The sequence below is a fragment of the Hoplias malabaricus genome, chromosome 9 (genome assembly GCF_029633855.1).
Source record: "Hoplias malabaricus isolate fHopMal1 chromosome 9, fHopMal1.hap1, whole genome shotgun sequence".
NCBI classification, from domain to species: Eukaryota; Metazoa; Chordata; class Actinopteri; order Characiformes; family Erythrinidae; genus Hoplias; species Hoplias malabaricus.
This window is the reverse complement of record NC_089808.1, coordinates 162,348-176,662: the sequence shown is the minus strand read 5'-3', so window position 1 is coordinate 176,662 and position 14,315 is coordinate 162,348. Positions and strand designations below refer to the sequence as shown.

General features: G+C 39.6%; 2 protein-coding genes across 3 annotated transcripts in view; both read left to right on the top strand.

The window, feature by feature from the left end:
* col4a6 (collagen, type IV, alpha 6) overlaps positions 1 to 4,978 on the top strand; it is a 127,669-nt gene extending 122,691 nt beyond the window's left edge. For both annotated transcript variants that reach the window (XM_066681240.1, XM_066681241.1), the window contains exons 44-45: positions 368 to 654; positions 2,905 to 4,978. In XM_066681240.1, coding sequence (XP_066537337.1) covers positions 368 to 654; positions 2,905 to 3,165 — 548 coding nt within the window. In that variant the 3' untranslated portion in view covers positions 3,166 to 4,978. The remainder of the gene's footprint in view (positions 1 to 367; positions 655 to 2,904) is intronic.
* Positions 4,979 to 6,352: 1,374 nt separating this feature from the next.
* On the top strand, positions 6,353 to 11,353 carry LOC136707806 (ankyrin repeat domain-containing protein 46). Its single transcript, XM_066682066.1, has 4 exons — positions 6,353 to 6,478; positions 7,522 to 7,864; positions 8,346 to 8,504; positions 9,718 to 11,353. Exons 2-4 carry the CDS (start codon positions 7,554 to 7,556, stop codon positions 9,932 to 9,934), a joined length of 687 nt encoding a protein of 228 aa, XP_066538163.1. The 5' UTR covers positions 6,353 to 6,478; positions 7,522 to 7,553; the 3' UTR covers positions 9,935 to 11,353.
* Positions 11,354 to 14,315: the final 2,962 nt, after the last annotated feature.

Below are 14,315 nucleotides of genomic sequence, written 5' to 3'. Positions count from 1 at the left end.
GGCTTTTGTGATGCAGAATTAATAATCTAACATCACCGTCATACCACATTTGTTTGCATAAAAGAAACCTGAAAGAAATGTTTCCATATCTAGTCTAGCACATTCCCAGAGAAATAGTTTCTTACTGCAGCACACGGGGCGATTTTAAAAAGGATGTTGGATGTATACACAACATTTGGCCACAGTGTATTATTTAGAAATCTGTTGGGTAGTTGACAATATTACACTTAATCTAAAATGATTTTACTAATAATATGGAGGTACACAGATTTGAAGCACTCAGAAGTCCCCATCCATCTTTATGTGCATGGTTATCCACACGTTTCTCTGTCCTGGCCTTCCTCCACATTGTTTTATGCTCTCTTAGGATTGGCTGGCTCTTGTCTGCCCCGTTTCAGCACCATCCCTTTCCTGTACTGCACCGCTAATGAGCTGTGTTACTATGCTAGCCGCAATGACAAATCCTATTGGCTGTCCACCACGGCCCCCATTCCCATGATGCCTGTGGCAGAGCAGCAGATTACTGACTACATCAGCCGCTGTGCAGTGTGTGAAGCTCCCTCACAGGCAGTCGCGGTTCACAGCCAGGACACCACCATACCCCCCTGTCCCAATGGCTGGAGGAGTCTGTGGATCGGATACTCCTTCCTGATGGTGAGACACACACTTTTTCACTCACCAGTAGACTAGATGTCTTAAAGTATTCAAATGCCTCTTACATTTAGAGCATTGAGCAGATGCTCTTATCCTGAGCGACTGACAGAATATGTATCCTATCTAGTACAGTAGGTTCGAGTGTAAACTTTCCTTCTGAGCTCAGATGCTGCTAGAACAAATACATTTTAGTTAATAATGAAGATTCAAAATTGTTGAACATAAATGAACATTTACTTAGCACTATTATTGTCTACAATGTCTCTGCTGTTTGCACTCTGCAGTGAACTTATTTTAAATAAAAAATGAATGTCCACAGGTAAAAACAACTTTATATAAAAACTTATAATTGAAAAACAAAGTGCATTTAGCAACAGCACTTACAAACAGATAGCATCTGTTGTTCTTTTTTTCTGAAAGAACAAAGATTTGTGAATGTACATAAAGCAAAAACGACGTTATTGCACACAGTAGCACCCAGCCATATCTCATTGGTTTAATCTGAATTAACATTTATTTAATACTAATGCATTGGCTTCATCAAAGTAAAAATATGAGAATAACAAAAACCTTTGTCTCCACTTAATTAAAAAAAAAAACTTATGTCAGGCTAAACACAACAAACTTTATTTACAAAAGAATAACAAAACGGATAGACTTCGACAGAAAGGAAACACGATGACTGGAAAACAATGACGGATAAACAGTGGAGGCATACAGACTAGATAACGAGACAGCGGTAACAACATGGACCATAACAGGGAAGAACGAATGACCGACCAACAGGAGAGACACAAGGGAACTTAAATACAAGACACAGACACAATACACCTGGACAGCACACGGGGGGGGGGGGGGGGGTCAGGTAAACAAATGACACAGATGAGGAGGCGGAACAAAGGCGGGACTAGAACAACAACAAACATAACCGTGTGCTAAAAGAGCACATGGTCAGGAAAACAGACATGACAACTTGAGACAAGATAGATTTTTAAGCTTGCTGGTTAAAGGCTTGCTAACACTATAGTTCCCAAATAACATTACTTGCATTTTCTAACTAAATGGCCAGAATCAATCTGATTATACAAACAATAAACATAGTAAAGATTATATATAAGAGTGGCCATTTAAATATATTGAGGTTTGAAAGATGGGGAATTAAAAGTCTTACCATGTTCTCTCAGGAAACATATCCAGGCACGTTTCATATTATCCACTGACGTCTGCGTGTAGAATGGTGAAATGGATGCATGAGGGAGCACTAACCTCCCTCCACAGCAGCAAGACAGTCAGGCGGTAACTACGAAGTGCTCCTGTATGGTCAGTGGAGCTGACAGAATGGACAATTAGTGAATCTTGTCCTTAGAAAAGCATGACATGAAATGGGATATCCTTTTGGAGTTGCCCCTAAATTTATGGTCACCATGTCCATTTTCAAGTATAGGCTAGAGGGGTATAAATACCCCAGCATTGGGCTGTTGAGCAATGGATCTGCATTCTCCGGAGTAATGGAACATTATTTAATACCACTATTATTAAATAGTGGTTGAATGGGAGTGGAGTTTTTTAATCCTGAACTAATCAGCTGACATCAGTACATGGCCACAGTGCTCTTATAACTGAATGCAATCAAATCCTCATAGTAATGATCCCAACAGCAGGGTTACAGCTACTTCCCGAAACACTACTGAATAAATAAAATTAATATATTTTCTATTTTAAAATGGGCAAGCAAAAGGCAAATAGCACTATTTTTTTGGTACATAATAAAAGTATATTACTTACATCATATAAAAGTATATTATGGCAGCACGGTGTTGCAGCAGGTAGTGTCACTCTCACACAGCTCCAGAGTCCTGGGATTGTCTGTGAGGACTTTGGTGTGTTCTTCCTGTGCCTGCATGGGTCTCCTCCAGGTGCTCTGGCTTCCATCCACAGTCCAAAAACACACATTGGTAGATGGATTGGCTACTCAAAATGTGTGTGTCCGTGTGTGTGTGTGTGTGGCCCTGCGAAGGATTGGCGCTGCCTCCAGGGTGTGTTCCTGCCTTGCGCCCCCAGTGATTGTGGGTAGACTCCAGACCCACTGTGACCCTGAACTGGATAAGTGGTTACAAACAATAGATGAATGAATGAAATGTATATTATTTATTTATGTTAATAACAATTCCTCAGAATTGGCCTTGAAAGGCAACTGAATTTGTTTTTATTAAACTGTTTGCTAATATGTATTTGTTTGTTTGTGGTCAGCATACGGCTGCAGGTGCAGAGGGAGGTGGACAGTCTCTTGTGTCTCCTGGGTCCTGCTTAGAAGATTTCCGTGCCACCCCCTTCATTGAATGCAATGGAGCCAGAGGCACCTGCTTTTTTTTCAACAACAAACACAGCTTCTGGCTGACCACAGTAGACCGGGACAGGCAGTTTGTACGAGGTCCAGAGTCAGAGACGCTGAAAGGTGACCAGTACCGTGCCCGCATCAGCCGCTGCCAGGTCTGCATGAAGGTCCTGTAGCCCGAATACACTCAAGAGAAAAGGACTTTTAAATAACATATGAATGATGAGACTACAGAGAGAAAAGGAGAGAAATGCATCAGACGGAAATAAATGTTGACTGACTGACTTTATTCAGCCCTTCTCATGGTGTCTTCTACAAAGTCATGCTTTGGAAGTGCAAGTAGAGCCCCTGCAATGAAAAGAGATTTGATTTATCAAATCTGGTGCTAAAAAAAAATTGTTTTTATCTGTTTTTAATTTTTGTCCTATATAGTCATGGCTACCTCAGAGAGTGTCCCAAATCCATAACGGGCAGCACTGAACTATTAATGTGCAACTGCAGGTGTACATAACTCTGCTACGTCTGCTGGTATATAGCATATCCAAATACTATACACAAATATAAGTGTGCATGTGCAATGCACACAGATGAGTTTAATACAGATATAAATCTGATCACCCAAACTACTTTGGGGGCTGTAGACTGATCAATACACCTGTCTCCCCAAGGCATATTACACTACATTAGCGTGGATATGGTCCATGAATGTAGGAAGGTAACTGGATGGAGTGAGCAGGAAACACAGTTATTTTTATTTTTTTTTTTTTTTATATTCAATACAGCAGCTTTTACCTAGAACAAGAATACATGTACATGGTACAACATGTTGACTGTTGTTATATGATTGATTTTATTTTATTTTTTCCAGAAAGCAGCTAGATATCAATGACTCTTTCAAGAATCATTCACTAACATGTGTAATGCATATGTTTAAAAACTTACCTAATAAAATAGACATATGACCAAATATTAATCTGACCTGAGTTTGGAAGGTATTTTGATGCCTTGCTTGGTAAATAAAAAACAAACCACTTTCTCTTGTTTGTAATTTCATTGGGCAGAGGGCCACACCAGCACTTTTCTGAGTGATGTTATGCTTAGTGCTTAACGTTTGAAATATTTTTAAAGTCATATATATTTATGCTTATTGTATTGTCCTGAGATAATATATGGGTTAAAAGTAATTGCAGTATGTAATGTGGCTCCTTTTTGACTGCTGTTTTGTCAGATACAGGCCAACCCATTCAGCACAGAGGGATCTGAGCTTGAGGTTTATCTACAGAACATCCAGTCACATAGTGTGACTCAGGTTTTAATTGGTGCCTTACCAAGTGTCATCAAATTAAATACAGTTTAATCTCCTTTAATTAAATACAACATTCTCAGTCCAACACTGTTTAAAGTATGCCATTTTTTTTTGCAGACATGTAAATATTTTTTTTTTTTAAGCTTAACACTTTTGCTTCTGGTTCCTGAAACAAATTTCAATGTTCAAATCTGAAAGAAAGCCTTTTTTATGAGGACTCTTTTACATCAAAACAATTTTCAGATTTTTCTTTGTTTTTGAGTCTCTTTAAGAGTCATCATACCATGTAACCACTATATGCACTAAGCCTCTTAACCTCTCTTTGGTAGCCTTGAGTACATACTTTCCATTTTTGTATCATGTGTAATTTTTGTATGTAAACAAATTGATTTCAGTTTGCAAAACAATGGATTTTTTAGGCTTGTACATTTCATAGAAAAACTTTTAGAATATTTTAGCATTTCTCTTTATTTTCAAAGATTGACACTGATACCCTCTGATGTACAATTTCACAACTTGAGGGAATTTTGTTTAGTTGTGCAACTTCTCTTTCGCACAGGAATATCTAGGAATATTTAGGAATAGCACATACCTGGACAGATACATTACCAGTATTATTGCAATTGTTTAACCAGAATGAACACAATGTGTAATAATTATGATCCTTATCAAATAAAGTATTGAACCTAAAGAACAATTCCTTATTTAACTGTCATTTACTGAATTTGTAGTAATAGTTCCTAAGCAGTGTTTTCCTCTAACGTCCCAGACAGCTTCATGTGGCCCATTACGTATTTATCTACCCTTAAATGCAAATAAATAATCACATCACATTTTCTGTGTCTAAATGCCTCGATCTTCTAGGTTAATTTGCGTCTTTCATGCCATTTTACATAAACTGACATAACACTTATGAAAAATTAAAGAATGAACTGTGTGTGCATAAAAGCTGAGGGAACATAAACAGTGCACACTTAGCTAGACTCATCTATGATTGACAATTGTCTTTAAGTCTAAATATCACTGTTCATTAGTAGTTTAAGTAGAATTGTTTAAAGGTGTGCATTAACATGAATCCATATTTATGGAAAAGTAGTATTACTAGTAAGAGCAGCTAAATAATAATAATAATATTAATTAATTAATTAAAATCAAAGCAATCAAGTCAGACATGAGTGTAATGATAACATTCTGTCATTGTCTGAACAGCTCTGAGTCTTGAATGAATATTTCAGGCTTTATTTCAGGTGACTCATGGCAGAAAAGAAGGACAGTAAAACTCTAATGTTCCAGTATTGTATGTGTGTTTGCCGCCTGGAGAACAAATGGGTGTAATGAATGGGCAGAGATACTGTAAAACATTATTGCATCAGCCAATCATAAAACATCCCGGAGAACAAATGGGTGTAATGGGTAGGCGGAAATACTGGCAGTCATTTCTTGCATTAGCCAATCAAAAGTCTGAAATCTCACCCTGAAATACCTGTCTATTATCAACCAATGGCTTAAGGAAAGCATGATGCGGCAGAAGCTGACAGATTTGGTCCTGTCACATATCAAAACCATGTTTTTGTTCACTACGCCCTTGGGGTATAATAAAGTGTTTTAACTGAATATCTTAGAGCAGCTTTAAATGTATATTTATTTAAATGTATTTTTTAAGGTGAATGTATGTATTTTTTCCACCACATTTAAAAACTTCCACTGTCACATTTGGAACCTCAGAAATGTTTACTCTGGCACATTTTAAGCCGTTTGAGAGAGGTACTGATTTACACCTTTGATTTACAAATGCAAATCTTTTTGCACATTTAAAAATTATTTCTATACATTACAAATATTTTTTTCACATTTGTGAATTTAAATTATTATTATTATTATTATTATAGTTGTTGTTGTTTTAAATTTGTGCATTCCAATACATTTGTGGATTTAAATTTTAGGTGTATGCAGTGGCTCAAACACAGTCACAAATTCCGTTACAATTGTGAGTATTGTTTCACAAGCTCAAAATCTTTTTGACCCTTTTTTGATTCCATAGTGTTAATCCTCCAGCTCGACAGATGGCAGTGTGATGGTATGGTGCCGAGATACTGCAGTATCTTCAGCGCTAAAATAAACAAACCTCCTGCGACACTGAGCGGAATATTATTTTTCTCTTCTGTTTTGGAGCATTTAAACAGGTAGCTAAATAACTTCCTTGCGCCACAACAGTAGAGTTACTGCTGATAGTCTTTTATGAATTTGTTTAGCTTTGTTTGGTAGTTTAACCTGCTAAATGGGTTAGAGTCTGGCGAAGAGCAGCTGGTGGGTTCCCTGGGGCTTTTACTGAATGGAGCACTTTCACCGTTATCATCACGAAATGTTTCCAGTTATTCAGAACACTTAGTGAAATTAGTGAACTCTTGTTAATTTGGGAACAACGTGGCTATTTCTACATAAAGCAATTTAGAGCTTGAAAGACACACAAACAGCTTGATGCTAAGGCAGTGCACCCAACATTTTACTGCTCATATCCTCATCTTTTATCTGTCCATCCCCCTATAAGCAGTCATTTAAACATTTGAAAATGTATTTTATCTCAAAATTTTCATTATGCCGATTTTTCTGAGAGACACATGTAAATGAACTCTCTTCTGTTTTAACCGCCGTGATCAAGCACTGAATAAGTAGTTTAACTAAGCAAATAAAAAGGTAACACAGGATCATAAATATCAGCTCATTTAAATGAACGGTGTGGCTTCAGTGTATTTATTTTGGAAGCATCTAGCTACAGAAGATGTAGATTTTACTGAAGATGCTGGTTGTGTGAAGTTAACAGAAACAAGCACACACCATAATCCACAGGAAAAGACACTTGGATCTTTCTTTTTAAGATGACATTAATTGATGACACCCTGCGCCTCATCAAATTAAATGCAATTAAAAAACCCCAGGGCTTTTCCTGTTCTCTCAAAGAAGGATGGCAAAGTGCCTATGTTTTTTTTTATTATTATTTTTTTTTTTTTTTTGGACTTAAATGTAAAAGCTGAATGTAATGTGGTAAAATTATCTACCAACCTCTGGCATTTTGTTTCAAATTTTCCCACTTACATTTGAAGACTGCAGTGAGTAATGCATGAAATTAAAGTTGCGTTTTTTGTTTTTTGAAAGTTGCACTTTTACAAATAATGTTTAAGTGTCTTGTCATATAGCAGTTCTAATCCACATCATTCACATTGGTTAGGTACGCTGGAATTTTCAGAGACCCACTCGGACATGTCATATGTCTTCATCAATGATTCGTCGCAGACCAGCGTACCATTACTGCAGGCCTGTATTGATGGAGACCTGGCATTTGCCAAGCGCCTCCTGGAGACTGGTTGTGACCCCAACATTCGTGATAACCGTGGCCGCACTGGCCTTCACTTAGCAGCAGCTCGAGGCAATGTGGAGATCTGCCGCTTCTTGCACAAGTTTGGAGCTGACCTGCTGGCCACGGATTACCAAGGCAACACTGCTCTGCATCTGTGTGGACATGTAGACACCATTCAGTTCCTTGTCTCCAATGGTCTCAAGATCGACATCTGGTGAGATGATTAGAATGGTCTTATTGAATGCCTTTTAAAAGTTAATTTAGATCTTAAAGAATACATTGTAGGGCGGCACGGTGGAGCAGCAGGTAGGTGTCGCCGTCACACAGCTCCAGGGACCTGGAGGTTGTGGGTTCGATTCCTGCTCCGGGTGACTGTCTGTGAGGAGTTGGTGTGTTCTCCCCGTGTCCGCATGGGTTTCCTCCCACAGTTCCAAAAACACATGTTGGTAGGTGGATTGGCGACTCAAAAAAGTGTCCGTAGGTGTCCTTGCGCCCAATGATTCCGGGTGGGCTCTGGACCCACCACGGCCCTGAATTGGATAAGCGGTTACAGATAATGAATGAATGAAAGAATACATTGTGTTCACAAGAAGGAGAGCAACTCACATAACTATAGCTTGTCAATGACATAGTGTTCCTGTGTTTAAAGATCTACTATTGAAGACATGAATACATGTCGTCTTGTATTTGAGCAGTAATCATAATGGGTCAACTCCTCTGGTTCTGGCAAAGCGGCGAGGGGTGAATAAAGATGCTATTCGACTGCTGGAGGGTCTGGAGGAGCAGGAGGTGAAAGGATTCAACAGAGGGGCCCACTCCAAACTAGAGACTATGCAGATGGCTGAGAGTGAGAGGTAAGTGGGATGGACCCAGGTTGTTGTGAATTTTGTCTGGTTGACTTAATGCCTTGTTCAAATTATCCCACATTTGTGTTAGAGCCACATTTACATTTAAGGCATTTGGCAGATGTTCATATCTGGAGCGACATAGAAATCTTTTCATGTTAGAGATGTACTATTAGTTGAGCTGCATTGGCTACCCTTAGCTGCTCGCATCAGATTTAAATCACTAATGATGGCCTTCAGAGTATTCACTGGCTCTGCTCCCATCTCCCTCAATAGACTCTTAAAACCATACGTTAGCGCCCGCCCTCTCCGTTCCTCAAAGGAGCGCCAACTAACACGACCAACCCCCCGTACAGGTCAGTCGAGGCTATTCTCATCTCTGGTACCACGCTGGTGGAACGAGCTTCCCAGCACCATCAGAGCAACAGAAACCCTCTCCGCATTCAAGAAATCATTGAAGACCCAGCTATTCCGAGAGTATCTTTTGCACTGAAAGTCTTTCTTTAATGCACTTATTACTTCCTGCGTATTGCACTCAGTGTAAGGTAATTTGTATAAATCGTGCTGTAGTTTGAATGTTAGATCCTCTTTTGTAAGTCGCTTTGGATGAAAGCATCTGCCAAATGCATAAATGTAAATGTAAATATAGGCTCATGCAGCATATGGAATCTTCCTTAAGGTTTTTTAATGCTAAAGTGTGGTGTTTCTGCCCAAGCTATAAATCAAACCATATCCTGCTTTATTAATCTTCTCATAGAAAGATTATTTCCTGGGAACATCTGAATATAGTCACAGTTACTGTAACTGCTAGCAGTTATTTAAATTAATTAAATGCATTTGCCATGTTTGTTAACATTCGCAAACACACATTTACATTAAATATTACAAAACAAACGGAATGTTTTCATCAGTTGTATCAAAATTTTGTGGCCCCTTTATCTTAAAATGATCAATAAACAGAAATAAAGGAATGGTGGTATTATCACAATAATACACTCAAGGTGTTTGCTGTAAGCTGAGATATTGGTACTATTGTACTGATCTTCAACACTCAGCTGAGGCCACATTAAACCAGTGCCAATAGCTCATTTTACAGCACTCACTCTATTGTGAATTTTTTCTTAAGCATTCTTATAACCTGAAATTCTTTGTACTCCTGCAGCTTCAGCAAATGCTGTTTCTCTTCCATATTCATTGATTAATGCTAATCCTTGATTCCTAGTGCTATGGAGAGCCACTCACTGCTGAACCCCAACTTGCAGAACAGTGAGGGTGTACTGTCCAGCTTTCGATCCACCTGGCAGGAGTTTGTGGAGGATCTGGGCTTCTGGAGGGTACTCCTGCTCTTAGTGGTAATTGCTCTACTCTCTCTGGGCATTGCTTACTATGTGAGTGGCGTACTGCCCTTCTCTGCCAGCCAGTTGGAACTAGTTCACTAAGAGCCACTCTTCTACTCAGCTAGTGTTAAATGTAGTCTCAGACACAAAGCGGTGTTTGGTAACATGTATATGTTTTCTTCTTATAAAACATTTCCTGTTGCATTGTTTTGCTGACAAAGTTTGAATACTAAACTTGAATCCTTAAAATTTCAATTCAAAGACAGAGGCTGCTCTTGTTCCTAATAAAGCATTAAATACATTATTTAACCCTTTTAGAGTATGGGACAGAGAATCTTTAGAGATGGAGAGTATTGTGTTTTGTTTTGTTTTTTCTTTTCCTGTCTTCAGATCATTTTCTGTCACTTCATTGAAACTTCAGAAGAAGCTAGGTTTCTTGAAGGATGTTTTTTCCTAAGTGTTGAGTAATCTTTTCCTTATCTCAATTAGACAAGCCTTGTAGTAAAGAGAATTTATGAATGGAATTTATATATACACCGATAAGCCTAAGCATTTAATGACCTCATTGTTTCAACACTTGTGGTCCATTATATCCGTACCGCATGTCATAGAGTTGTACTGCATAGATCCTAAGCCTATTTCATTCTGTTGTTCTATGATCAGGACCCACACAGAGCAGGGTTTTTTAATGTTGGCTCATTCTCAGCAATGCAGTGACACAGATGTGTTCATTGTTAGTTAATGTTGCGCTGGCAAAAGTGGATCAGACACAGCATTGCTGCTGGGGTTTTCAAACAGCTCAGTGGGATTGCTGACTAAGAACAGCTAACAGGGTGCTATGGGCATAGTCCTCGGAAAAAACTGATTAAGAATTGGTTGATGACTAACAAACAAATGTACAAGAACTAATGTCTCTGACAACAATGGAGCTGTGTTTTAAACAGTGACCAATTAGTGGGAACAGTATTAATGTAAAAAGAAATAAAAAAAAGAGATGGAGAAGGCACCTCCCAAATAAGACCTGCTCTGTGGTGGTCCTCCTAGGGTGGATCTTGACTTTTAAAGAAGTAATAAAGTCAAGATATGCAGAGCAACAGATGGACTACAAAGAACATCTATGAGCATAACAGTATTTATAATAACTATAATCGTTATATAGCAAGAAAAACATTGTAAAAAAATAATAATTTAAAATAGTGCTATTAACTACATAAATAAAGAAAGAAATTAAAACAAAAAATAATATATTTAAAAATAAATAAAAACAAAATGGAGGGCGGCGCGGTGGCACAGCAGGTAGGTGTCGCAGTTAAACAGCTCCAGGGACCTGGAGGTTGTGGGTTTGCGTCCAGCTCCGGGTGACTGTCTGTGAGGAGTGTGGTGTGTTCTCCCTGTGTCTGCGTGGGTTTCCTCCGGGTGACTGTCTGTGAGGAGTGTGGTGTGTTCTCCCTGTGTCTGTGGGTTTCCTCTGGGTGACTGTCTGTGAGGAGTGTGGTGTGTTCTCCCTGTGTCTGCGTGGGTTTCCTCCGGGTGACTGTCTGTGAGGAGTGTGGTGTGTTCTCCCTGTGTCTGCGTGGGTTTCCTCCGGGTGACTGTCTGTGAGGAGTGTGGTGTGTTCTCCCTGTGTCTGTGTGGGTTTCCTCTGGGTGACTGTCTGTGAGGAGTGTGGTGTGTTCTCCCTGTGTCTGCGTGGGTTTCCTCCGGGTGACTGTCTGTGAGGAGTGTGGTGTGGTCTCCCTGTGTCTGCGTGGGTTTCCTCCGGGTGACTGTCTGTGAGGAGTGTGGTGTGTTCTCCCTGTGTCTGTGTGGGTTTCCTCCAGGTGACTGACTGTGAGGAGTGTGGTGTGTTCTCCCTGTGTCTGTGTGGGTTTCCTCCGAGTGACTGTCTGTGAGGAGTGTGGTGTGTTCTCCTTGTGTCTGTGTGGGTTTCCTCCGGGTGACTGTCTTTGAGGAGTGTGGTGTGTTCTCCCTGTGTCTGCGTGGGTTTCCTCCAGGTGACTGTCTGTGAGGAGTGTGGTGTGTTCTCCCTGTGTCTGTGTGGGTTTCCTCAGAGTGACTGTCTGTGAGGAGTGTGGTGTGTTCTCCTTGTGTCTGTGTGGGTTTCCTCCGGGTGACTGTCTGTGAGGAGTGTGGTGTGTTCTCCCTGTGTCTGCGTGGGTTTCCTCCGGGTGACTGTCTGTGAGGAGTGTGGTGTGTTCTCCCTGTGTCTGCGTGGGTTTCCTCCGAGTGACTGTCTGTGAGGAGTGTGGTGTGTTCTCCCTGTGTCTGTGTGGGTTTCCTCCGAGTGACTGTCTGTGAGGAGTGTGGTGTGTTCTCCCTGTGTCTGCGTGGGTTTCCTCCGGGTGACTGTCTGTGAGGAGTGTGGTGTGTTCTCCCTGTGTCTGCGTGGGTTTCCTCCGAGTGACTGTCTGTGAGGAGTGTGGTGTGTTCTCCCTGTGTCTCCGTGGGTTTCCTCCGGGTGACTGTCTGTGAGGAGTGTGGTGTGTTCTCCCTGTGTCTGTGTGGGTTTCCTCCGAGTGACTGTCTGTGAGGAGTGTGGTGTGTTCTCCTTGTGTCTGTGTGGGTTTCCTCCGGGTGCTCCCGTTTCCTCTCACGCTCCAAAAACACACATTGGTAGGTAGACTGGTGACTCAAAAGTGTTCGTAGGTGTGAGTGCGTGTGTGTTGCCCTGTGAAGGACTGCCGCCCCCCCACCGCCGTCCTGAACTGGATAAGGGTTACAGATAATGAATGAATGAAAATCTCAATTGGAAAGAAGCATTTACTAATAGGATGTTAAGTTAAATTAAACCATTTTCATCTGATGTTTAAAGCTAGAAACATATGATGCCTGACTAATATTAATTGGTAACACCTTCCATATTTTAGTGCTTAAATGACAGAACAGATGGCTGCTTCACCTGTCTAGAAACAAGGAGTTGGCTTTAATGTTTTGGCTGATTGGTGTATACATCAAGTGTAATGTTTTGTTTCCAGTCTCAAATACAGACACGTACAGAGATGAGCAGAGATTTCTGCTCGTTTTGAGACCTTCTGTGTTTTTTTTTTTCTTTTTTTTTTTTTTGTATGTATGTGTTTTATTTAAATTTATTTTTATTTTCAGCACACAAGTCTCTGTTAATGGCCGTATGAAGATATCAGCTGCCAAAAGCTGTGTCTGCATAATTTGTGTGTGTGTGTGTGTGTGTGTGTGTGTGTGTGTGAGGAATACTGACAATCCATACAAGAAAGATTTATCATAGTATTTGATAGTTTACAGTTCTGTATTAGCATCGTTGTAAATGTTGCTTTATGCTGAAACTGTTTTCTAGTGTGCACAAAGCTTTGTTTTGTGTAGCAAGTATACTCTTAAACATTATGGTTCTTCAAGTGTTTTTTATTAAAGGATATGGGTCTATATAGAACACTGAACACATGAAGAACATTTTGCATGATCCAAGTTTTCAAGCTTGTAACAATATAAGAAACATTTTTGGTTCCCTTATAGAACCCTTCTCTAAAAGGAGCTGTATAGAACCACCTGTAGCACATTCTCCATCAATCTGAAGAACCCCTCCATGAAGCAAAGAACCCTTTAATCATGCATAAGTGTTCATGGTTCCATATAGAACCATTTTCTTTAAAGAACCCTTGTAGAACCATAATTTTTAAGTGTGTATGTAATACATTTAAATTATTTCCATTGCATCTGTGCAAGAGTCTCAATGTATGGCTCATTTGCAAAGCCCTATTTATGTTGATGTGTTTTTATTGAATTTTTATAGTACAAAGCACCTTTCAGCAGTGTAAGCTGAAACACATCTGAAAAGTACAAAACCAAATGTGTTTTGCACTGACTGTCCTATTTGAAATAGTTTTGGACCAAGTTATTATTATTTTTTTTTATCCCACTCTTTACTTGAAGTTACGTTTTCATTTTGGAAGATATAGCATATTGTTTAATGTATCCTTTACATACTTTGTAAATATATGAAGAACATGTATTGTTTTCCCCCTCAATATAAAAAATAAACCACAAATACTTGATTAAAGTTGTGTAACTTGTTACTAAATAATATAAAAAAATATGAATGTGTGGCCAATGGCTAGATAAAACGGCACTACATTACAGTATTAAATTAGTGTGTATATATATATATATATAAATTATGAATGGCTTAGTTTATGATTAATTTAGGAGTCTATTACCACTTGTTTTGCATGGTACCTACTCTACTAGACTCTGCTTGGGTGTACTTGTGGTTTGGCAGCTGGTAGATTTTTCCACTACATTTTCCTAACAAAATGTAACCGATGACGTTGCAAACACTGTCTCAAAAGGAAAACACAGGCTTTGGAAACCACAACAACGGTTAGCTAATATAATACACCAAGACGTGTAGCATTCTCCTCCAAACATGAAGAGCCGTCCGGTGTTGTTTGGAAAGAAGCAGTGGCTGACACCATGTGTCTCAGAGGAAGTGGGACACATGAGAAAGCTGTTA